This window comes from Podarcis filfolensis (genome assembly GCF_964270895.1).
Source record: "Podarcis filfolensis genome assembly, chromosome: 16".
NCBI lineage: Eukaryota > Metazoa > Chordata > Lepidosauria > Squamata > Lacertidae > Podarcis > Podarcis filfolensis.
In genome coordinates, this window is record NC_139620.1 from 18,042,211 (window position 1) to 18,068,129 (window position 25,919).

Sequence of the window (25,919 nt, forward strand, 5' to 3'; positions counted from 1 at the left end):
TGTTATTTTTTGGTTTATTTAACATTGTGCATATAAGCACTTAAACTCCCCCCCTAACTTTCTCTGCAAAATTTTTTTTAATGCTTTGTTGATTTTAAAAACTATGTAACATAAGTAATCATCAGAAAAAAAATAATCAAACATTGATTCCAAAATTCTTTTCAAATTACATCTTGCACTTTGTTATTTTCCGATTATTACATCTTAGCTTCTGTGTTTGTTTTCTTAGTTGAGTGTTTACTGTTCCCAGCAGCTTTTCTACCTGCACACCCAAAACCAAAGCTTCTGTTTGAAAAGGGGAGTACTATGGAGTGTTCACAAGAAAGACCTAGCATTAAAGACGGGTATCTCTCACACAATGTTAAATGTACATTGGGGCAAATGTACTCTTGGGACAAAACAGGAAGTTGCCTACCTTTCCGTTGTTCCAGTACATCTTTGGACACGCTTTATTAAACAAAGACACCAGCCAGGAATATTGGAGCAAAACAGCAGCCAGCAGGCTTGATTTTTCTTAAAGAAACTGTTGCAACAGGACTTCCCCCACAACGCAACAAAGGAGCAGGAAAAAGCCCCAAACCAAAGCGCGTTCCAACTTTTATCAGTTCCTACAAAACTACCTGCAACACCCCTAAAACTACATCATGCATACATCACAATTTCATCACACTTTGGGAGGGTCTGGAGCTGAAACCTGAGCATCAGATCAGCCTCCCACCCCCTTCCGTGATCTCCACCTTACACCTATTAAGGAAGGGAAAAAAGAACAATTTACAAGTTCCTGGCTTCCTGGCCAAGTAATCATCTCCTTATCCTGGCCAAGGATCTAGCCCATTCCCAAATGGTCTGTCATCATAGTTCGTGGGATGGCTAGCTGTCTGACACCCATTTGCCAAGGTGTCAGGAATTATTTCTGGTGGGAGAGAACGTGGTCTTATGCCCTGAGGATTATGGCTGCCTTTTCGTGCAACCCAAGTCCGTCCCCCTTCGGTAGCCATCCTTTCCCTAAGTAAAACAAAAGTGGTCTGGTGGAAATCCGACGAACAGTTGATTTTATAGAAATATCTGAAGGTTGTTTTTTTAAAAAAATAATATTTATTACTTTTCCAACAATTTAAACACTACAAAAAAGAACAATACAATAAAAAAGAACAATACAATACAATACAATACAAGAACACTACATAACACTGACACATTAAACTAACAAAACAAAACAAAAACAATTTAAAACACATCAAACAATTTCAATATCTTATCTTTCATTCACTTATTTCAGCGACCTCCTCACACCTCCCTTTTTGTATTCCACTTCTGTTAATTGTTTCAGCAATTCCTTTCCATCTTCCTCTGTTTTCTATCCTGTAATTATCTTGACATATTCTAACCTTATTTTTTCCTTTAATACTCTATTAATCTATTTATACTTAATTCCTTATAACATTTCTACTAAAGCCATATAACTTCATTCCCACATTTTTCTAACATTCATTAATTTTACAGTATTTCTGTAAATAGTCTTTAAACTTTTTCCAGTCTTCTTCCACCGACTCTTCTCCCTGGTCTCGGATTCTGCCAGTCATTTCCGCCAATTCCATATAGTCCATCAACTTCATCTGCCATTCTTCCTGGGTGGGTAAATCTTGCGATGAGTATTCTTGCTGCTGTTGTTGCATACATAAAAAAAGTTCCATCCTTCTTTGGCACCAATTGGCCGACCATGCCCAGGAGAAAGGCCTCTGGTTTCTTCAGGAAGGTATATTTAAATACCTTTTTCATTTCATTATAAATCATCTCCCAGAATGTCTTAATCCTTGGGCATGTCCACCAAAGGTGAAAGAATGTACCTTCAGTCTCATTACATTTCCAACATTTATTATCGGGCAAATTGTAAATTTTTGCAAGCTTGACTGGTGTCATGTACCACCTATAAATCATTTTCATTAAATTTTCTCTTAAGGCATTACATGCCGTGAATTTCATACCTGTGGTCCATAACTGTTCCCAGTCAGCCATCATTATGTTATGTCCAACGTCTTGTGCCCATTTAATCATAGCTGATTTCACCATTTCATCCTGAGTGTTCCATTTCAACAGTAAGTTATACATTCTTGACAAATTCTTAATTTTTGAATCTAACAATTCTGTTTCCAATTTTGATTTTTCCACCTGGAAACCAACTTTTTTGTCCAAATTGTATGCCTCCATTATTTGGTAATAATGGAGCCAATCTCGCACTCTGTTTTTCAATTTTTCAAAGCTCCGCAGTTTTATTCTGTCTCCATCTTGTTCCAGAATTTCCCAATATTTCGGCCATTTGGCCTCCATATTGAGTTTTTTCTGTGCCTTTGCTTCCATTGGTGACAACCATCTTGGGGTTTTCTTTTCTAACAAATCCTTATATCTTATCCAAACATTAAACAATGCTTTTCTAACAATATGATTTTTAAACGCTTTATGTGCTTTTACCTTATCGTACCACAAATATGCATGCCAGCCAAATGCATTATTGAAGCCTTCTAAATCCAACACGTCGGTGTTTTCGAGAAGCAGCCATTCTCTCAGCCAGCAAAAAGCAGCTGATTCATAGTAAAGTTTAAGGTCTGGCAGGGCAAATCCACCTCTTTCCTTTGCATCAGTTAATATCTTGAATTTTATTCGAGGCTTCTTGCCCTGCCAAACAAATCTGGAAATATATTTCTGCCACTTCTTGAAACAATCCATCTTATCCAAAATTTGCAATGTTTGAAACAGAAATAACATCCTTGGCAACACATTCATTTTTATCACAGCAATTCGGCCTAACAATGATAACTTCAAATTTGTCCATATTTCTAAATCCTTTTTCACTTCCATCCAACATTTTTCATAATTATCCTTAAATAAAGTCACATTTTTGGCAGTCATGTTAACCCCTAAATATTTCACTTTCTTGATCAATGTTAGTCCTGTCTCCTCCTGAAACTTCTCTCTCTCATTCACAGTTAAGTTTTTCTCTAAAACCTTAGTTTTCATCTTGTTCAACTTAAAACCTGCTACCTGTCCGAATTCTTGAATCAGTTCCAATACCCTTTTAGTACTAGATTCTGGCTCCTGTAAAGTCAATACTAAGTCATCAGCAAATGCTTTCAGCTTGTACTGTTTAGCTCCCACTTGTAAACCTTTAACCTCTTGGTCCTTTCTAATCATATTTAACAAAACCTCAAGGACCAATATAAAGAGCAATGGAGAAATTGGGCATCCTTGTCGTGTCCCTTTCTCAATCTTAAACTCTTCTGTCACTACATTGTTCACAATTAATTTTGCCTTTTGTTCTGAGTAAATTGCACCTATACCATTTTCAAAGCCTTGACCTACCCCCATCCCCTGTAGATTCTTCTTCATAAAACTCCAAGAAATGTTGTCAAAGGCTTTCTCTGCATCCACAAATATCAAGACTGCCTTAGTATTGATATTCACTTGTAGTTTTTCTAGAATTAGAAATATCTGAAGGTTTCCCATAGTATAGAATGCGTGCTTGAATGTTTCTGGACCCTGAACTGGAGAAGGAAGGAAACGATTTATTAAAAATGGATATATCGTAGAAACAGTGGCTTTTCGTCAGTGACCTTGTTATGAATGTGGATGGAGATAGATGCTGAAAGTTTGCCTCCAGTACCCGTGTGTTTCTCTTCAGGGAGCGTTCTCAGCTAACGTTTATTTGGTTCTCCTTGGCTCTGACAGGTTATTTGAATGCGTTGGTTCAGCCATCCGGACTACCCAGCTTGTAGATGAGTGAGGCAGCCTTCCTTATTGAAAGTGTGTGTCTGAGACTGCCCTTATTTATGGGAGTCTCGTATTTACTTACAAAGAAAGAATATGTTCATGGGAATGTGTGCATAGTGTGGTGCTTTGTGGGGCATTTGTTGTGGAGCTGGGATGGGAAGTACTTTCAACGTCCTGTTTTTCCCCTCAGCCAGGCCTAGAGGTGGGGGGAAAAGATAGCGAAAATTTTGACGAGGGAAAGGCAATGGGGCAGATTTGTCAGGCTTGTGCAGGCACGGCTTGAAGACTTTACACAGACAGGAACCCCACACGGGTTTCCCCGCACGTAACAGGCAGGGAGCCAGCTCAGATAGAAAGACAGCAACCATTTTATTAGCTTTTTAAGTGCCGGCTACATCCATCGCTTCACTCACACCCTACCTCTCCTTCTGTGCGTTCCAGGGCTTGGGTCCTGAGCTGAGGGAGCTCTTGCTTCTTTCCTTCCAGGTCCCCAACACAATGGGACTTCCTTTTGAGCAGACAAGTCTAGAGTTGTCCATAAACTGCAGTTCTTGGTAGTGGTGTCTTGTGTGTGTGTGTGTGTGTGTGTGTGTGTGTGTAATACTAATTTTCAGTACATGTCCTTTGCGCTTAGGGAATTAATGTGCCTTGAATATACAGAATATTAACCTTTGGGCAGCTTCAATCAGATATAGGCACGCCTTCACTTAGGAGCGTTATTAAATCCAGTAGGTCTGCGTAAACATGCTGCAAGATCCTTTTCCACGTTTGTAGCACCCCCCCCCCCCAAGTGAAACTTTAAATCAGTGGTGTCTGCAGACAGTTTTTCCAGGTCATGTGGCCAGCATGACTAAGCCGCTTCGGGCGAAACCAGAGCAGCGCATGGAAATGCCGTTTACCTTCCTGCCAGAGCAGTACCTATTTATCTACTTGCACTTTGACGTGCTTTCAAACTAGTAGGTTGGCAGGAGCTGGGACCAAACAACAGGAGCTCACCCCGTCATGGGGATTCGAACCACCGACCTTCCAATTGGCAAGTCCAAGGTTCAGTGGTTTACACCACAGTGTATTATTATGCACTGTCTGTCTTTCTCTCTCTCTTTCTTTTCTTTCTTTTTTTCTTTCAAAAACCTGATACCAGATGCTTGTCTTCTACTGTCCAGGTTCAGAGTGGGGCTGTAGATTGATTGTATGTGGGGGTGGGGATAGCTGCTTCATGGGTCCATACCCCTGAGAACATTGACGTATCATCACTTGCTTCTGCCCCACAGCAGGAGCTGTGCTGTGCATGACCAATATCTGTTTGTGTTTTAAAAATTAATGCTCAGCCCTTGGATCACCTACCCAGAGCTATGAGGAGTGGGAAGGACTCAGGGGCCAGGCATCTGCTTTGCATGCAGAAGGTCCAGAAGATGCAGAGAGAGGTTTATCTGAATGCTGCCTAGGATGGGGTGTCCTGGTGTGGTCTGTATGCAGTGAAGCAGATAGAGGAAGATCCCTAAATGTTAACAGGGAGAAACCCGTGTTCTCTGTAAGAAACAAAGTGAATAAGCACGAGGTTGTACATATGTTCTTCTCAGTTATATGTTTATGAAAGTAAAGTTTCTTTTGTCTATAAAGAGTCTGGGTGCATCACTTGAATGCACAGTTCCCCCTGTGACATGTGCACGTTTTGTAGACATTAATTGGAGAACTGCATTGCAACATTCATGTGGTTTCGTAATGAAAAATTTCATTTTGTTTTGGTTCTCATATTGGTTTGGAAATGGAGGATCGGATAGATTCACTTTTAAAGGCAAACCAATTTGATTGTCTCCCCCGTTCCTAGGCAGGGTAAAGAAGCCTCTTTCTGCTGACTTCATAAGGACTCCACGCACAGGCACTGCAAAAACTACACGTTTTGTCAGTCTTGGTGTTCCTCCAGTAGATTGGAGTGTAAACAGTGAGCAGGGAAAATCAACAACAAAATAATGTTTTATATCACCTGTTTATTGACTAGTGAAGCAGCAAAAGTCACCAACGCTTTTTGAATAAAAATGTTGACAAGTCAGAGTCGAGCGGATAGAAAAGGAGGAGGGGGAAACTGCGAGCTCAGCCCACTCTGGTAATCATGATTTTTCTTTTTCCATATGGATTATTTTTTCTGGCTTTATTTTTCTTACATTTTCAAAACTGGTTAAGTTGGATAATCTGTTTTTTTTTTTTTTCCGTTATGTAACACTAATGTGGTAGCGGATCAACAGTTTAGCAGGAGAAGAGAAGGAAAGCCATTCCATGCAACCAGAGAGTGGATTTGCCAATTCAGAGAACCCAACAATTCAACAAATGGAGGTGGTGTGTTGGATAAGCAGAAGGAAGGAAAGAAAGGAGGGAAGGAGGGAGGAAGGGTGTTTGGTTCTCCCTACACCTTCACTTTGCCCTGGCCTAGCTGGCTAAAAGGAGGTGTCAGAGGGGAACTCCCAGTGGAAGATGTGCCAACCTCAAGGGCCCCCCAACTCTGACTCAGCAAACTGAGGGTTGCTTGGCATGAATGGAGGAAAGATAGATAGCAGAGGAAGAAGGGAGATTTATAAGGGAAGAGTAATGCATGGAAGAGCAAAGATGAAGTGTTGGCCGCAATGGTTCTTGTTCGGCTCATAATGTGAGACCACCCAGGAGTAGCCAACATATCACCAGAAGTGAATCCTCACAGCTGAAGGCACTCAGACATGGGCTAGAAAAGTACTCCATCAAAAGCTGTAGAAACTTCTATGACTAATACATCTGGCAACATCACTTCAATGATGACCTTGAGCATCGTGGAGGAATCTTGGAGAATCATCTTGGAGAACCAGAAATTAAACATTCTTTCAGACATATCATGGAATATTACTCATGATGGCTCAGATTCCCTAATAAAATATTATAATAATATCTAATTTAATGTTATATTTTAAATTGTTCTAACCTACCCTGGAATCTTAGCATGCAAGAGAGGTAATAAATTAAAACAACATAGGTGTTCTAAATCTTAAGGAAGGTAGAAATACATTTGTTGTGAAAATTCTTTTGAGCCTTAAACAATCCCAGAAGCACCACTGATTGGATGTAGAGATTTGCAGGACACTTCCCATAACTGATTCTTATTTGTCTAGAAACAGAAAATCATACTGAACAAAATCCCAAATCAATTTCTGCTCTGCAGTCAAACAATCACCCTAATAAGCGATTCAGTAAAAGACCACTTACCACGAACTGAAGAAGATGAGTGGCAGAAGAGATGTCAGAACGGAAGGTGCAGGTGGAAAACCCCAACACAGCAAGTCCTTTTATACACATTCATTTGAAGCTGGAAGCAAATAGTTTGATGTGATGACATTAATTTGGCTAAGTATATGACCTGCTCTAGATTGCGCCAGACTGTTCCTAGCCATCATCTGGCTAAGTGGAATATGTTCCAAGATGCTATCCCACATGCCAGGTGACGCCTTGCCTCAGGAAGCTGTTGTGCTTAATTTTCGATCAGCTTCAGCTTGGATGTTTGCTGTGTTCCTTATAATGGGATTTGGGCAGTGCCAGATTGAATTCAGCACTTTTTGAATTTGGTGCCTTCTTCTGTCGCCGCCCAGGCTGCCAATTTCAAAAGGTGCCCAATTCATGCCAAAGGTTCTAATTCTTTCTTCCTATTGTATTTGATGCCATGGCTTTTACCTGTCTTACACCTGACCTCACCGGACATCAGGAGATAGGCAAGCCTCATGGGCCAAAAGGGGACATTGGGGTGGGGCCTAGTGTGGGCCCATAGTCCAGAGTTTTGTTTCCCCTGGTGAAGACTATCAGAGCAATGTTCTGGTTCCATATAAGGCAGCTTATTTTTGTCTCTGATCGAGGTGGTGATTTTTAGAGAACACGCACACACTTTTGGTTTCATATGACTTACACGGAGCCTTGATGGCAGGAAACAGGCAGTAAAGAAATAGCAGAGCAAAGCGGAAATGATACTATGCAAGGCATTTTTCATTCTGGGGCTACTTGCACTACCAGCTGGTAAGTTCTGGATGCAAACTCCCCCCTCTACCATCTGAAAAGGAAGAACATGCTCGATAGATAGGGTCTTGGTTACTTGAAGGTCCTTCCTCAACTCCTTTAAAACATTTCCTCTATCACAAATCCTGGCTTCAAAACTACAAAGTGTTTGGTGGTGGCACCTTAAAGACCCCACCCCTAGTTTATTGTGGCAGGTTTCTGGGGTACAGCCCCCTTCGCTCCACGCATGAAGAGTGAGCCTCCACTGTTTGGTGATGGCCCCAAAGGTGGGTAGGTGGGGTGTCAGCTGTGAGACCATGAAGGAGGTATTCCTGGTATGCAAATAAGTTTAAGGTGATTCCCAACAGCAAAAATGTTTTCAGGCTATCCTCATTTGTCACCTATCATGTGGAAGACGTGGTCCTCATTAGTTGGCAGCATTAAGATAAATTCAACTGTGTAAAAAGAGGGCCTTCTCGGTAGTGGTGCCCGCCCTGTGAAACGCCCTCCCTTCAGATGTCAAGGAAATAAACAACTATCTGCCTTTTAGAAGACATCTGAAGTCAGCCCTGTATGGAGAAGTTTTTAATGTTTGATGTTCTACTGTGCTTTTAATTCTGTTGGGAGCCACCCAGAGTGGCTGGGGAAAGCCAGCCTGATGGGCGAGGTATAAATAAATAAAATAATAATAATAATAATAATAATAATGATGATGATGATGATGATGATGATGATGTTTTGATGGGTGTATTAATGGAATAGTGAATGGTTTAGTTTATGTAAAATATGCAGGGATTTACGATATGTGAATTGAGCCATGGAAAGAGAAGAAGGGAAGTCACTGACATTTTAAGGTTGTTTAATGAATATTTTAAATTTTAAAATAGAAAACTTAATAAAAATTATACTAAAAAGAGAGAGACATGGTCCTCATTTAAACCAGAATAATCCAAAACCCAGGGCTTTCTCCATTAAAAGTCTGAAGGACTTAAGATTATGAATATGTGCAGGAGGTTGGAGTAGACGACTCTTGGGATCCCTTCCTACTTTACAATTCTGGGAAGGAAGTTGCAGATCTTGCCACACGCACATTCCACCGTCACAGGGCCATATGTAACTATGGTTATATTGGGTTGTGCAATTGGCGGGGGAGACCCTGTTGTTGTTGGTGGTGGTGCTACTAAGTGCTGCCTGTTCGGTGCTTTCCAGTGAACAGGGTCTTCTTGGTAGCAGCTGCCCTTTGATGCTATGCCCTCCTTGCTGAAATGTGCCAGTCCTTCACTATTATGGAATATCCAGGCAGAACCAGAAAACCTTCCTGTTCCTCTAGGCACTCATCACCGAGACACACCGTTCCCAGCAACCTTGAAATGATTCCGCTGTGTAAAGAGATTTGATTGCTTTTAAATGTTTTTCAGACCTGTGTATTGTTGTGCCAGCCTCACCTCCTCGGGGAGGAAGCGGGGTGATTAATTAATTGATTTGTGTGTGTATAGAGCAATCATTAATTAATTGTGTGTGCATCTGATAAAAACAAGCAGGGAGGAGGCAGCTGGCTGAGCTAAGGAAGTGGTTAATGCCTTTTTGCAAGAGGGGTTAGTCACTGCCTGCGAGAATGTTTTCCAGGGACATCCCTGATTTAGAGCCATCTCGGTTTCTGATTTGACCCCAAAATGCTCCGCTTTTCCTTGGGATATCCCTATTTTCATTCGATAAATGTTGGAGGTTATGAAGTTATCCAACCCCAGAGCCGTCTGAAGGCAATCCTGAATAGGGAAGGTGTCTTTTTTAATATTTAATGTTTTATTGTGTTTTTATATATATTGGAAGCTGCCCAGAGTGCCAATAAGATGTGTAGGGTATAAATAGTAAAATTATCATTATGGAATGGGACGTCTCTATTTTCATCAGAGAAATGTTGGAGGGTATGGAAGGAGGGTATGGAAACACTCCTCAAGAAACCATTTCTGGATTCGAAAAATCTTAAGTAATTACCGGCCTGTCAACAATCTCCCTTCTTGGCCAAGGTTCTTGAGCAGGTGGTTGTGGACCAGATCCAGGCACTCTTGGAGGAAACTTATTTTTGAGATCCATTTCAGTTGGGGTTTAGCCCCAGTTTTGGCGCAGAAACTGCTTTGGCCGACCTGTATGATTGGCTTTTTGGGAGAGAGAGAGAGGAAATGTGTCCTTGTTAATTCTTCTTTGTGCCGTGAATAGTGGAGGAGAGCAAGACTTCCTTCATAAAGGGTCTGGCTTGGTTATAGGCTTAACTGCCCTCCTAGCACACGCCCCCAAATGCTCTGGCTGCATTGCTGTGAACGGCCATCTTTTGCTTCAAGTAGGGCCAGGAATTTTAGTCTGGCCCAAGTCCAGCTTCAGAGAGGTCACATACTGGAGGGGGCACTTGAGGGAAGGAGAAGCTGCTGGCTCTCTCCTGGCTCCACTACTGATGGCACAAAGGCAACCCAAGAGGGGTCACAAACACCCTCCAGCTTTGCTCTGGGAGCACCAGTCACCAGTCCATGGAACAGGGCGGGGGCACCATTTTGTTATTCTCTTCAGAACCCAGCCCTGGAAAACTAGAATTGCTTTTGGAAGACTTTGGGCAGCTCCACACCATCCATTTAAAGCACATGGCTTCTCCCAAAGAATCATGGGAACTGTAGTTTCCTCTCACAGAACTATAACTCCCAGCACCTTTAACATTCTACAGCCTCAAAAATTCTTTGGGGGGAAGCCATGTGTTTTAGATGTCTGTTGGATGTGCTTTAAATGGATGGTGTGCACCTGCCCTTAGAGGATAGGTGACACTGCAACATCTTCACGGTTTGACCCCTGGTTGAATGTGAACAAAAAATAAAGGCTCCCGCCCTTCCTAGCTGAAAGCCCAGAGAGCCGCTGCCTGTCAGTGTGGACAAAACTAAGCTAGATGGACCAATGGTTTGACTTGACATAAGGCAGCTTTCAATGTTTCTTGACAGTTTCTTCCTTCATTTCCTGGACCATACAGGTTCCTCTGGTGAAGAAAATGCTGTGAATATGAAAGGAATTCTGGGACGATCTGCAACTTTCCTGCTGAACACTTCAGAACAATTTAAAAAGATTTCCTGGGTTAAGGAAAAGCAAGCTTTCCCGATTTTTGTGGTGGCAATTCCACGAAAGGATCCAGAAGAGAGATGTGAACTCAGTGGCCAACTTTTAGCATATAGAGGGCGGCTGAGTGTCTCTGAGGACTGCAAGATGTTACAAATCAATAATCTAACACAAGAGGATTCTGGCACATACAAAGCACAGATCTGGATAGCTGAGGACAAAGATCCAATAACTAAAACCTTTCCCCTGACGGTATATAGTAAGTATTCTAAACATTTCAGGCACCCAGGATGGGGCTCTGATCAAAGCACCTTAAGCCTTGAACTGGCTTTCATGTAGAGTCACAAATGATAATAGAGCACCTCTCCTTCAGTCCCTGACCCTGTGAAAATAATTCTGGGCCTGCATCCACACCAGGGCCCTTCTGCACAGATGATGCCTGCAAGGAGAATTAAAATGGTACTTCATACAACACAATATGGAACTCTATCCAGACCCTCCACAAAAAACCCCACCAGGGCCCATCCCCATTACTAAGATCTCATATTAACTCATGATTATGTCTCATTATCAGCTGTAGCCTAACAGGTTTTTGAGGTGATGGTGCACCCCACAAGAGCTAGAATGGCTCCATCACACCACTTTCACCCCTTCCCACAACAAGGGATGAACACCACAGTGTGGGGTATTTTGGCATAGAATTTCCACTCTGCCAGGCATATTATATTGTATTTATTTCCTGCCCATTACCATAAGGCCCCAGGACAGATTACAAGGTTTTACAATCAAGTAAAACAATTTAAATGTAGGATGGCCTGAAATACATATGAGGTGTCAGAGGCCAAGGTAAAGAGGGGTGTGTTGAGTATTTGATAGAAAAACTATATCCAGGCAGGGAGGGAATTCCATAGCTCAAGGTTCAGCACCAAGAACACCCTGGGCCACACACACCCAATGTTTGAAATCAATGGAAGTACATATAGAGTCTCTACTGATCTTCAAACGAGTCTGTAGGGAAGGAAATAATCTCTCATGTCTTGTTGCTTATTTCTGTTCTAAATAAAAACTTTTCTTATGCTTTTGCTGCTGTTTTTTCTTCCCTTTCCATTTATTTGCAGCTGCCTCATTTGCCTTTCTGCTAATTATTGCCCTTTTGTATACCACGTCTCTCTCTCCCTTCCTGTTCAGAGCGTTTATTAGAGGATGACCTGAATATTGTCTGTGACCCAAAAGATTATCGTGGTGGGAATGGAACTCTGCAGCTGAACTGCTCTGCAGGCAGCTGGGAAGATGATGCCACGTTCAGCTGGGCCTCAGCCAGCATGAGTGAATCCACCGGGAGATCTCTTGTCACCAGGCACAATTTAGAAGGCAATGATTTGAACTTCACTTGCAAAGTAGAGAACCCTGTTAGCAAAGCATCCAAGACAGTGTCTATCCAGAAAATTTGCCGTGGTAAGATTTTCTCTCCATTTTTCTCTTGGCAGAGTAATGTCTGCATCTAAGCTTGGGCTCATTCATACTTCCACTTGGGCCTCTACTTTCGAGACACAGGTCTGAGTGGTCTTCCACTTGTCTTGCCACTTTCCCGAGAAAATACCACTCTTTACTGCTGAATTAGAGCAAATGTCAATCTGCAGAAAACCTGATTGACGTTTGCTCCAAATCAGCTGTAAAGAGTGGGTTTTCTTGGAGGAAAGCAGGAGAAGCAAAAGTGTAGATGAGCCTCTAATTTTGCAATCCTGTTTGTGGATGAAGTTAAGTGGCTGTGAGGAGAACAGGGACCTGGGGAAAGGTAGAAAAGCACCCCTGGTGGTTTCGTGGAATTAGAACATTTGTAATATCCTTATAGGGACGCAGGTGGCGCTGTGGATTAAACCACAGAGCCTAGGGCTTGCCGATCAGAAGGTCTGTGGTTCGAATCCCTGTGACAGGGTGAGCTCCCATTGTTCGGTCCTTGCTCCTGCCAACCTAGCAGTTTGAAAGCAAGTCAAAGTGCAAGTAGATAAATAGGTACAGCTTCCGTGTGCTGCTCTGGTTCACCAGAAGTGGCTTAGTCATGCTGGCCACATGACCTGGAAGCTGTACGCCGGCTCCCTCTGCCAATAAAGCGAGATGAGCGCTGCAACCCCAGAGACTTCTGTGACTGGACCTAATGGTCCGGGGTCCCTTTACCTAATATCCTTACAAGAAACTGGCAGTGGTAAGATTTTTCTCTCATTGAAAGCTACTTAGGAAAACAGTGCTCCGCCACTCATTTCTAGGCAGAGTCATGGGTCAAAGCTAGTCTTACAATCGTGTTTGAAGGCGACCTGACTAGGAGGACTGAGGACCTGGAAAAGGTCTTTGCATAATTTGTTTCTTCTTAATCAGGATAGGACAAAGGATAGCCCACTGACCCAAACAATCTTGATATTTTCCCCATGTGTGACTCTTTATATTTCACTGGGTGTTTGCAGCACAAGATGATGGAGAACTGGACCAAAACAAACAAAATGTACTTCAACAGGGACAAAAGCAAGGTATTAATAATCAGATGCACAAACGTAGGATGGAAGACACTTGGCTTGACAGCAGCACATGTGAACAGGATCTAGGGGTCTACACAGTTAACATGAGTCAACTGTGTGATGAGTCAACTGTGTGATATAGTAGGAAACAACAACCACCACCACAACAATAATGCAGTTCTAGGTTGCATCAACAGAAGTATAATGTTCAGATCAAGGGAAGTAATAATACCATTGTATTCTGCCTTGGCGGCTCACCTACACTTTGCTTGTCCTGCGTCTAGAAAGCTCAGGTCTGAGCAGTTTCCCCCTTGTCCCATGCTTTCTAGGTAGGAAGCTAAGTGGTTTTCCATTTGCCCTACCACTTTCCCTGGGAAAACCCACACTTTACAGCTGAATCAGAGCAAACATCCATCTGTGGGAAACCTGGTTGACATTTGTTCCAATTCAGCTGTAAAGAGCAGGTTTTCCCCTGGAACGTATGGACGAGTCATTGGTCAGACCCCACTGGGAGTCCTGTGTCCAGTTCTAGGCACCACAATTTGAGAAGAATACTGACAAGCTAGAATGTCTGCAGAGGAGAGTGACCAAGATGATAGAGAGTCTGGAAACCAAGCCTGATGAGGAACAGTTGAGGGAGCTGGGTATGTTTAGGATGGAGAAGAGAAGACTGAGGGATGATATGATAGCCATCTTCAAATATCTGAAGAGCAAGCCTGTTTTCTCCTGCACTAGAGGGGTAGGACTTGAACCAATGGATTCCAGTTGCAAGAAAGGAGAATGCAACCAAACGTTAATAACTTTCTGACAGTAAGAGCTGTTCGACATTGGAATGGACTCCCTCAGAGGGTGATGGACTCTCCTTCCTTGGAGGTTTTTAAGCAGAAATTGGATGGCCACCTGTCATGGATTCTTTACTTGTGATTCCTGCATTGCAGGGGGTTGGACTGGATGACCCTTGGGAACCCTTCCAAGTCTACATTTCTATGGTTCTATGTGGCATTAGGGCCTGGAAACTAACATATATTGTTGTTTTGTATGTGCATCTTTTAAGGAAATGAGGCTTGCTACGAAAATATGTCTTTAACCCTGCTGGCTGCCATTCTCGCAGTGGAAAAAGTTGCCATCAGCGTCTGTGCTGGCGTTCTCATGTGGTGGAAGAAGCAGAGAGGTAGGAGATTTCACCGAACTGCACGAACCGCTTCAAAAATACCCCTTGAAACAGGCGAGGATTAGGCAGTTTTACCTAAAATAAGAAAAGAACAAAATGTCTCCTCCCATCCATAATCTGTAAGGCTGCGGGTTCCCCAAAACCAAGACTGGGTTCATTCTCCAGTCTGGACCACGCAGAGTCTGGCCCCTGCGCTACATGGCCGCATGGCGAGCTCCTTCTTTGCCATGCTGCGCTCCCTGTATGACAGAAGCAGCAGCCCAGGCCCAAGGTGAGCAGGAACGGATGGAGGGAGGTATGCAAAGGGGGGACCCCAGATCAGCCCAGTCCACATTGGCTCCTCTCCACAGGTGTCAGGGAGATCCCCCCACCAAGGTTTGCATCGGCCAGCTGGATTCTCCCCTACCCAGGTGGGCAGACGGTGCAGGCCAGTGCCACTTGGCTCCCGAGGGGGGTTCGCTCTGGCCCCCCAGGCGCCGACAACGCATGCTGTGCTGCTGGCCACCAGGCATTTTTCATCTTCAAGCATTGAACAACTAAGAGATGTGATTAATCGAGTGGACCTTGAATCCCAGACTGAAATGTGCCTCTTAATTTCTCAGCAGGTGATGCTACAGATCCCAAAGTGAAATGAAAAGGTTTCTGCTTGTGCCAAAGGATGTACACAAAGGATGGCCAAAGGATGTACACAAAGGATGGCCAAAGGATGTACACACACCCCAAATTTATAACTCAGTCACGGCTTTCCTGGGGCGACCGGAATTCAATTTGCTTGGGCTCCTTTTAACTTTGTCAGCCATGGGTGGAATCTACACACATATGAAAAACGTTCTGAAAATGCTTTTAAACGCCCCCCCCCCAACATTAAATTTTCCATAAGGCTCACCATCACCATCTAGTGTCACATTGTATATTGCACTTAAACACACACGTTTATTTGCAGCTGTATAGCTTGAGTCCATGGTTTTGCGTGGGAGGACTGGATCTGAAATATGGCTCAGTACACCAGGTGACACTGGATCAGTCATGATCTCTCAGCTAACCTACCTAACAGGGTTCTTGTGAGGAGAAAATAAAATGCAAGAGTTGGTTCTCTGCTCACTCCATTGCTCCCCCCACCCCCTCGCAAGGAACACATGTTCTCATTGGGCCTCTGAGGGGGATACTGAAGGGTACAGATTTGGGGCACCTTTTTTTCTAGAAGAAAAGCAATGGCCTCTGAGGGAATCTCTCCTCCTGACAGCTGAGCATGACTCTCTCGTGCCTTGTTTCTTTCCAGACTACAACATTAGCCAAGTAATCAATTCAATCAATCAATTAAAAAGCCCATTGGCCAAATTCAAAAGTGTTCCAAATTAATTGGATGTAATGGTGCATACTAATCTCAATTGTTTTTGATGGGTTATTGCTGTAGATCATGGCATCAGTGAAGTTGCCATAACTGGATATAAAATGTACCCCTCAATGAACTATACTGATGCTGGTACAAGTCTTTATCTTAAATGTGTCCTGGGAGGCATTGATAAAACTTCCTGACCTCCTAATACTTAATGTAAGGATGAGCACCTTAATCCTGTGTTACCAGAAAAGATAAATTATCTCCTATTGTAGGAAAGAATGAAGTTCTGCACAGAAAATAAAATATTGCTTGAAAGGTAAACTCACAATTCAGGAAACATACAGACAACCAGTTAGTCATTTCTCAGTACAGTGGTACCTCGGTTTACGTACACTTCAGGTTACATACGCTTCAGGTTACAGACTCCGCTAACCCAGAAATATTACCTCGGGTTAAGAACTTTGCTTCAGGATGAGAACAAAAATTGTGCTCCGGCAGCGCGGCAGCAGCAGGAGGCCCCATTAGCTAAAGTGGTGCTTCAGGTTAAGAACAGTTTCAGGTTAAGAACAGACCTCCGGAATGAATTAAGTACTTAACCTGAGGTACCGCTGTATGGCCGTGTCCTTTCAACTTCAAACTCAGTGAAGTAAGCAGAATAGCAAATGGCCAGGGACTTGTAGGAAATAAACAATAATAATCATCCAGAAAGACCCTTCCCTTCTCCATAAAGTAGCATTGGCTCAAAATAATACTTAAGCCCCCTGTTTTTAATATTGGGTTGCTCACAAGCTCCAACGGGACCCCCTTTTCACTCTATGCTCTCAAGGATCAGCCCCATACTTTACTGCACACAGACCAAAGGAACGGCTGAGAGATTTCTGATGGTTTAGGGTCTTAAAAGAAGAGGAGGCACAGATTTCTGATGCCTGGCTTTGGTTCCATTGGCCTTCAAGATCACCCCTTTCTTTGCTTTATTTTAGGGTGGGTCTGTGGCACATCGCTAGACTCACTCTCTAGGCTTTGGGGATAGTTAGGGATCCTTTTTACTCTCAAGATCATTGTGTGTATTGTTGTAAAAAATAAAAATATGCCCTTTTCTCCTTATCCAAGAGCCTGTATAGAGTCCTTACATGGGTTCCCTATTGGGGAACAGAGGCCAACCAGAGAATATTGAGAAGCAAATTGATCTGTTGCAACAGGGTGCTCCCCTCACACGCAGGAAAGGAAGAGGACCTCGAACAATGGAGTGCAAGGCCTTATATAGACATTTTAAATTCCCTGCCCTGGAGCTCAAGACCACCCCTCCATACGTCATAGAAAAGGTGTTGTTTTTCCTGTCTGCCAGGTTATCTGATAATGCCTTATCTGATTGCCTTTCCTGGTAGTCTGTCACCCTTTGAGATGGTGATTTCCCAATTCCTGAGACAATGGGAAGGTTCCCTGACCCCCTCCCTCCTTGCAGAGAAAACATTTGGTCAGTTTGGGAGTCACAATGGTTTCAGGTTGGTCTTCCTGTGCTGATCTATGTATGTGTTTGGTTGGTACATTTATGAACATTTATTATATATATAAGACCTTAAATTTTATTATTACAGCATGCTGTGTGATTTGCTGCCTGCTGATGTTGCAACTGTGCTGTCTGGAAGCAGCATCGCTATACTCTTGTCCCTTTCATTTCAAGTAATAAATCAGCCTTTCTTTATTCCTCTGGTGTGTGGACTTCTTGGGGCATAAGGTTACGGCTAAACAGGTGTTCATAATGGACACGTGGAGGGACTTCAGCAAAAGATTCTAGTCCTCTTGGAGTTATGCATCAAATACATTTGAGTGCTGGACACACATGTGGGTTTAGACACACACTTTGTAACAGCAGGTGCTCTCCCACCAAGCTTCAACCCTTCCCCATCTATGGCAGATATCACAAAACATCAATCACAGTCTCTCAGACCTGAACACAGCCCCTTAATGGTCCCTCAGGTGCAGTTTCCCATTTCTGCTTTTTCCCTAACGTTGCTCAGGGTGCACAGCCTCCAACATGGAAACAGGGACATTCTTTTAAGGCTTGTGACATCCACCCACACCCATTTCCACCCTGTGGGTCACTGATGAATAAACTTGCTCGCCACATGCTAGATTTCTTTCGCCACTTCCAAGTGGTCAGCATTTGGCAGACGGGATTCATACAATTAAAATGATTGTTTGCACAACAAACGCAGTTTCCTCCCCGCTCCAAAACAACAACAACCTCAGCCCTTTTGTGTTGTGGAAATGGAAGCAGGCTTTCTTGTTGATTTTGCAACAGCTAGTCCTCCACTTGGACTTCTGCAGCAGAGGGCGCCCATGAGATATATTCTAGGCTCTTGCTAAAGATCTCATTGCCCTTATGAAATAAGATGCAGTTTAAACTCTATTTACCGATTCCTCCATAATACGGGGTGATAAGTTGTGGGTGAACATATCAGACGACACAGCGATTCTTCAAACAGCTCTTGTTTATTCACAGACCCAGAACAGAAGTGAACTGAAGGGTTCAGCCAACCTGCTTATATAGAGCTCCACTACAAGGCAACAGTAACAATCTTTCTGTAACTATCCAATCACTGAACGTCACTTTCAATTCCTTATTTGCATATGTGGACCTGAGTGAAAACTATCTACAGTATCCCCCTGCTGGCCCAGGGTGAGAACTTCAGTACATAACACGGGGAATGAGAGGGCAGCAGAGCCCTTGATACCCTGCTGCCTCCATTTACATGCAGAGACACTGGGTCCAATGATTGAAACTTTCAGCAGAATTCTCTGGGCTTTAAGGACCCAAAATTTGTGCAATTGGGGGGGTGAGTGTGTGATGGTCCTATGCATATGTAGATGTTATCATGTAAATATTAGAGTAATTGCAGTCAACTAGTATGGGATTGTGTTAAATGTGGTAGGTAAGCACATTAGGTGAATCTGGGTGAAAGTTAGGTTGGGATGGGGAGGGAGTGTGCTTGGGGTGTAGGAAGCGAGTGATGATTGGGTAGGAATTTTGAAAGGGAGTTTGAATATTGGTGAGTGATAGTTGTTGGGCTTTTGAGGGGGTATTGTTGAGCTTTTGGGAGGAAATCGCCCAAAGAAGGTTGCTGAGCTTCTTTGGGGAAATTTTCAAAAACCCAGACATTTTGCCAATTTTCCGATATCCCCCCCATGCTAATTCTGTCATTGGAATCCTGGGGAAATCCAGACAAATGGCAACCCCTCTCAGGAGACAATGGAGGAACGTGCCTTTGGGAGTGAAGTCAAATTGTCGGAAGGTTGCAGCGCCAACTGCACCTGCAGAAACTGATACAGGAGGGACATGTTTTGTTGCAGCTGGGGCAGATGAAGGCGTCAGGTTGGCTGCTGCAGATGCACCATGGCATTACTTCTCTCTGTGCTCCTCCCAGCGCTCATTCCCAAACCCTCCAAGTGACCCTGTCTTCCAGGATTTACAGAAGCCATCCTGGTTTTCTGATTTGATCCCAGAATGTCCCGCTTTTCCTTAGGACATCCCTATTTTCATTGGAGAAAGGTTGGAGGATATGGAGATGTGACGCCTGAGTCAAGAAGATAGGTCACTATACAACCTTTATTTTTTTTTAATAAATGTTTATTAAAATTTTCCATCTTAGTAAAAAAAAAAGGAAAAAAAGAAAAAAAGAAAAAAAATTAAAAAACACATAAAATTTACAATCCGTATTTTCAATGACATATTTCCCTGACTTCCCCACACCTCCCCTTCTTATATTCCAATTCAAATTGTTAGTTCAACAAATTCTTATCCCCAATTTTTAACCTTTTTATATTTAGTTCATTTTAAAGAAAAAACCAATTTTAACTTTTAAACATCCATATTTATACATCAGCTAATATCATTGGAAGAAGAAGAAGAAGAAGAGTTTGGATTTGATATCCCGCCTTTCACTCCCTTTAAGGAGTCTCAAAGCGGCTAACATTCTCCTTTCCCTTCCTCCCCCACAACAAACACTCTGTGAGGTGAGTGGGGCTGAGAGACTTCAAAGACGTGTGACTAGCCCAAGGTCACCCAGCAGCTGCATGTGGAGGAGCGGAGACACGAACCCGGTTCCCCAGATTACGAGACTACCGCTCTTAACCACTACACCACACTGGCAAGAGTGATGCCCTCAGCCACGCCTACTTCCTCATGCAGGAACAAAGTTGCTGCAGCCCAAAACCAAAATGAGAGCTAACGGTGAAATGATGATAAGCAAGATGTTTTTGCATCTGTGGTTCCTTTCCGTGTTCGTGGGTAAGTCCTGTATTTTTCTTTTTTTTATCATACAGATTCAAAAGAAGACCATGCTTGATGGATGGGGCTTGGGTGTGTAAATGTAAGGGCTAGGCACAACAGCTCTTTTATACAAAGGTGTGTAAGACAATTCACAACAGCATAGCTTCCTAGCTATGCTACGATCATTCAACAGTTATCATGTGTGCCAGCCTTCTAATCTTGCTTGCTGCAGAGGGACCAGCCCTCCTATCACATGCGCCAAATTCGCCAGTTGTTAGCACTGCAGTAGAAGGCAGCAGAAGAACAAGCCAAAACTAACAACATGAATTTCAATAGGGACAAATGTAAGGTTCTTCACTTAGGCAGGAAGAACCAGATGCACAAATATAAGGTGGGGAACACCTAGCTTAACAGCAGTACATGTGCAAAGGATTTGGGGGTCTTAAGAGACCACAAGCTGAACATGAGTCACCAGTGCGATGCAGCAGCAAAATAAGCTAATATAATTGTAGGCTTCATCAACAGATGTCTAATGTCTAGGTCAAGGGAATGTGTCTGGAAACCAAGCCTTATGAGGAATGGTTGAGGGAGCTGGGTATATTTCGTCTGGAGAAGAGACGACTGAGGGGCGATATGATAGGAATCTTCAGACATCTGAAGGGCTGTCGCATGGAATAGGCTTGTGAGACAGGACTTGCCTTGCAGAAGCCAAGTGCTTGGTTCTTGTTATGTACTAAGCTCAGAGTATATTTCAGTTCTTTTGTCTTTAACAATACTTTCCACCAGTCACACAATCCAGCATTTCATTGCCTGGTAACAGATATCAAGTGTGTTGAGGAGACGCAGACATTTCCCCCCATGATGTAGAAGTCAACTGTCTAGGCTTGGTCTTAGACGTGGGTGAGCTTGGTGGTTGCCCAGGGTTTTGAGCTACAGCTTGTCCTTCAATTAGGTTTAAATGTTTCTGTTTCAAGGTCCACTTTGTTGTCTCTTACATTAGGTAAAAATCAGTGGTACTCAGCATTGCTTAGGGCCAACAGATACTATAAGCAATACATAAATAATAATACAATGGCTTTAAAAAGTCCACTGGATACCTTGTAAAAATTTATAATTCTCTTGTATTATTTTTAAGGATTACCGAAAAAAGGATATCCTGTCATAAAGAATGATTACCAAAATATAGGAACTGCTGCAAAAAAAAAAAACCACATTAAAAGTAAAACCAAATTGCTAGGCTTAGTCACATGGTTGCCACAGTTCTATATTTTTGGGGCAATGGTAATTTCCAAAGCTAAAAAAAGGAAGACATTTGAAGAAGATACAGCTTGAGAAACTGCAGTTTATGGTGATACTCTGTCCCTTAAAGACTAGTTCCCCCGACTCCATAAAATTTATATGCTGCTTAATTGTGAGGGGGAAAGCGATTGTGCTGCACCGACTGAGGGCCAACTTCCTGTAGCTGAAGAGGCTGTGCCTCTGAAAATGTCCAGGCAAGGTGCCACTGGAGAGTTTGATTGCACAAGTAGAGAACTAGGGTGTGTGGATGAAGAAATAGCAAGCCTTCGCTAGTTAAAAGTGATCAGGTTGTCTTTTCTTGTACTTTTTGGGTACTTCTGAATAGCCTCTTTCATATATGTAGAGTATCCATTTCTTGAGACTTGAAGGCTGGGCAGTATAAATGTTTTGCCCTAAGAAAGGAAGTCCAGGCAGTATATTTGGTTTAAGCTGAATCAGCAGTAAAGGCATTTCATGCACCAAAATGCTCAGAAAGGTTCTGCAATTTCACCCAAGCATTGCTATTTGGATAGTGCTAGCAAAGGGTCACAATTGTGTACTTGCTGCACTATATTGCAGGAATGATAAAAATCATCATCTCATCTGTGTTGGCAACAAATTCCTAACAACATTTACAAGATTATTTAAACCTTTTCTGTCTGCTTGCAGTGAATTGGAATCTTAGGAGAGTACATTTCAATTTTCATAGTGATTTTTCTTCCAATTTTTGTGGCATTTGTACATTCAGGGTGTTATATATTGACCTGATGCTTGAGGAAAGCTCTTTCAGGTGGCTTTTGAGTCAGCTTTCATCTTGGTGAATTCAAGAGATGTTAAGTTTTAGACCCAAGCAGGTAAAAAAACTAGAAGAACCCACTGAAAGGGCAAACGGGTGGATTCCAAACTGTGCCCACAATACAATCTGATCCAATAAAACAATGAATCCTTTCTCTTATGATCAGAACAGTTGCCTAGATGCTTAACTCCCATATAGCACTGTATTGAGTATTTAAACAGTTTTCTGCGTTATCTCAATAAAACTTGCAACAACCCTGTAAGGTAGGAATAATTATAACAACATTATCAATGGTAGAGTGCAAGCAAAGGCTCAAGGTCAGTCCCCAGCATCTCTAGGGAGTGTTGTGGGAGACTCTTTCCCGAAACCCTAGATAACTGCTTCTTAAAAAACACCCACTATGCAAAAATTCACTTGTCCAAAAACAAGGAGTTAATACCCACAGCTTCTGTGGTTGAGAACACATCAGAAATTTTTGTCAGTGGAAATTGTTGACTGGCTAGGCAGATGGAAATCATTGACTCATTAGACAGATGCTCAGCTAACGAGCAATTTCCAGGGAATGCATTGTGTTTGTAAAGTGGAACGTGTGTGTAGTACTTAATTTTGCAATGACTAGCTCCCTCACTGGCCTTGCGTATGTCTTCAGAGGGTTAAAAGGTGGAGCACAGGGAGACATGCAGAACAGCACAAGGGATTTTGACAGATGGACCCACCTGCCACTCATGTGGTGTCATAATTGCAAAATGTGATTGGCAGTTGAGCAGCCCTGCCCACCTGTCAAACTTGGTCCATGAGAATGATCCTGATCTGACCCTTGGGGCCACAAAGATTCCCACTCCTATCTTAGGCTGGGTTTGTTTTTTACCGATGCATGCTTTTGTAACTGTTTTTTTCTGTTACGATATTCTGGAAACTGCCCTGGGGGTGCTATAATTGGTGCAGGGGAGTCTAAATAACTGGATTGCTTATGCACCATCCCTTTCGTAATGCAGGAATGCTGCTTCCTCTTGTCATAGGGCAAGGAGGAAGTGATAAGTTTCCAGTTGAGAAGCACTTTTGTGTAATCACATACTCATTTAGCAACAGTTCTCTTTAACTTGCAAAAGATGAGATTTTAGAACTCTCTCTCTCTCTCTCTCTTTCACACACACACACACACACACACACACACACACACACGCGCGCGCACACACACCCTTCCCCCTGCCTGCTTCTTTTGTTGCCTGCCTGGGATATTCATTATGGAATTGTTGGCAGTTCGAATCCCCGTGACGGGGTGAGCTCCCGTTGCTCGGTCCCAGCTCCTGCCAGCGTAGCAGTTCGAAAGCACGAAGTACAAGTAGATAAATAGGTACTGCTCCGGCAGGAAGATAAACGGTGTTTCTGTACACTGCTCTGGTTCGCCAGAAGCGGCTTAGTCATGCTAGCCACATGACGCGGAAGCTGTACGCCGGCTCCCTCGGCCAATAAAGCGAGATGAGCGCCGCAACCCCAGAGTCTTCCACGACTGGACCTAATGGTCAGGGGTCCCTTTACCTTTACCTTTACCTAATTTATTTATCACATGCCCAGAAGGGCAACCCAAGAGGGGTCCCAAACATCCCCCAGCTTTGCAACTGAAGTGCCAAACAGCAGTCCATGGGATGGAGAGGGAGCACAAATTCATTCTTCCCCTCAGGGTCCAACTCAGAAAAACCAACATTACATCTGGTGGACTTTTAAGACTATGTGACATCTTCACTGTATGGCTCCTGGTTGAATGTGAGCAAAAATAAAGCCCTAACCAAAAAAGAGAGAGGGAGGGAATGCAGGTTGGGTTGCAAACTGGAGAAAAGAATATGAAAAGGTGGGGTGATTAGGGAACATCTTAACCTTCACAACAGCCAGTTTTTCACCCTGAAAATGTAGGCAAGCAAATATTAAAGTCCTCTCTATGTTTATTTCAAAGACTGGTGTGATCAATTTCAGCAGGCATGGACTGCAGCCTTAAAGGCAAAGGGGAGCCCAGAGGCTGCCAGTGCTGCCACAAAGCCTTTGGCAAACTCAGCCTCAGGGTGCTGTGGGGCTGCATTAATTTCAGTCCGTCCGTCTCCACCCCCCCTTGGGAGGGCATCACTGGGCTCTGCCATTGGAAGGCAGGCGGCACAGAGCCTTTCAGGGTCTACAAGGACAGTCTGCCGCACAGACAATGAACACACATCTTGGGACAGGGCTGGGGAATTGCTGGAGTTCAGTTCCCATCATATGACCACAGGCTTGAGTGTGGAGGCCCAGATTGCCCACCCTGTCTCAGGTTATCTGGGAGTGGGGAGCACTGCTCAGACATCGGGGTGGTGTGCAACAATATCATCCAAGCCAAGCTCCCAATCCTATAACAATATTTACATTGTCTGGAAAGCCCCTTGCTGACAAATGTACATTAACCATACTGGGGAGAGTGGAATCAAGAAATATCAAGAGGCCAGACAGATCAGAACCCAGCAGATTTTTCAGGGAATCTGCTTTCAGATACTGAAATGGGTCACTGGGATGATGTGGTACAATTGTGGAGGGGCTGTGGCTCAGTGGTAAGGCATATGCTTTGCATGCAAAAGGTCCCAAGTTCAATCCCTGGCAAGTTCCAGAAGGGTAGAGAAAGCCGAGTTGGAATCCTGGAGAGCTGCTGCCTGTCAGTGTGGACAAAACTAAGCTAGATGGACCAATGGTCAGACTTGACATAAGGCAAATTCCTATGTTTCTTGACAGTTTCTTCCTTCATTTTCTTGACCATACAGGTTCCTATGGTGAAGAAAATACTGAGAAAATGAAAGAAATTCTGGGACGATCTGCAACTTTCCTACTGAACACTTCAGAACAATTCAAAAAGATTTCGTGGCTTAGAACTAAAGGAAAGCAGGATCTTGAACTTTTTGTGGTAGCGATTCCACAAAAGGATCCAGAAGAGAGATGTGAACTCAGTGACCAACTTTTAGCATATAGAGGGCGGCTGAGTGTCTCTGAGGACTGCAAGATGTTACAAATCAATAATCTAACGCAAGAGGATTCTGGCACATACAAAGCACAGATCTGGATAGCTGATGACAAAGAAACAATAAATGAGATCTTTCTCCTGATGGTATATAGTAAGTATTCTAAACATTTCAGGCACCCAGGATGGGGCTCTGATTGAAGCATCTTAAGCCTTGAACTGGCTTTCATGTAGAGTCACAAATGATAATAGAGCATCTCTCCTTCAGTCCCTGACCCTGTGAAAATAATTCTGGGCCTGCATCCACACCAGGGCCCTTCTGCACTGATGATGCCTGCAAGGAGAATTAAAATGGTACTTCATACAACACAATATGGAACTCTATCCAGACCCTCCACAAAAAACCCCACCAGGGCCCATCCCCATTACTAAGATCTCAAGATTATGTCTCATTATCAGCTGTGGCCTAACAGGTTTTTGAGGTGATGGTGCACCCCACAAGAATGGCTCCATCACACCACTTTCACCCCTTCCCACAACAAGGGATGAACACCACAGTGTGGGGTATTTTGGCATAGAATTCCCACTCTGCCAGGCATATTATATTGTATTTATTTCCTGCCCTTTACCATAAGGCCCCAGGACAGATTACAAGGTTTTAAAGTACTGTAAAACAATTTAAATGTTAGCAGATTAGGATGGGCCCTAAAGACATATGAGG

The 25,919-nt window shown here is 43.2% G+C and overlaps 2 protein-coding genes across 3 annotated transcripts in view; both read left to right on the forward strand.

Moving 5' to 3' along the window:
• Positions 1-7,674: 7,674 nt before the first annotated feature.
• Positions 7,675-15,435, forward strand: LOC310751303 (SLAM family member 9-like). The gene is made up of 6 exons (XM_083590599.1): positions 7,675-7,791; positions 10,781-11,122; positions 12,052-12,318; positions 14,428-14,544; positions 15,150-15,204; positions 15,239-15,435. Exons 1-5 carry the CDS (start codon positions 7,740-7,742, stop codon positions 15,176-15,178), a joined length of 807 nt encoding a protein of 268 aa, XP_083446725.1. The 5' UTR covers positions 7,675-7,739; the 3' UTR covers positions 15,179-15,204; positions 15,239-15,435.
• A 4,641-nt stretch (positions 15,436-20,076) lies between these two features.
• LOC310751211 (SLAM family member 5-like) overlaps positions 20,077-25,919 on the forward strand; it is a 31,217-nt gene continuing 25,374 nt past the window's right edge. For both annotated transcript variants that reach the window (XM_083590408.1, XM_083590409.1), the window contains exons 1-2: positions 20,077-20,171; positions 25,005-25,352. In XM_083590408.1, coding sequence (XP_083446534.1) covers positions 20,102-20,171; positions 25,005-25,352 — 418 coding nt within the window. In that variant the 5' untranslated portion in view covers positions 20,077-20,101. The remainder of the gene's footprint in view (positions 20,172-25,004; positions 25,353-25,919) is intronic.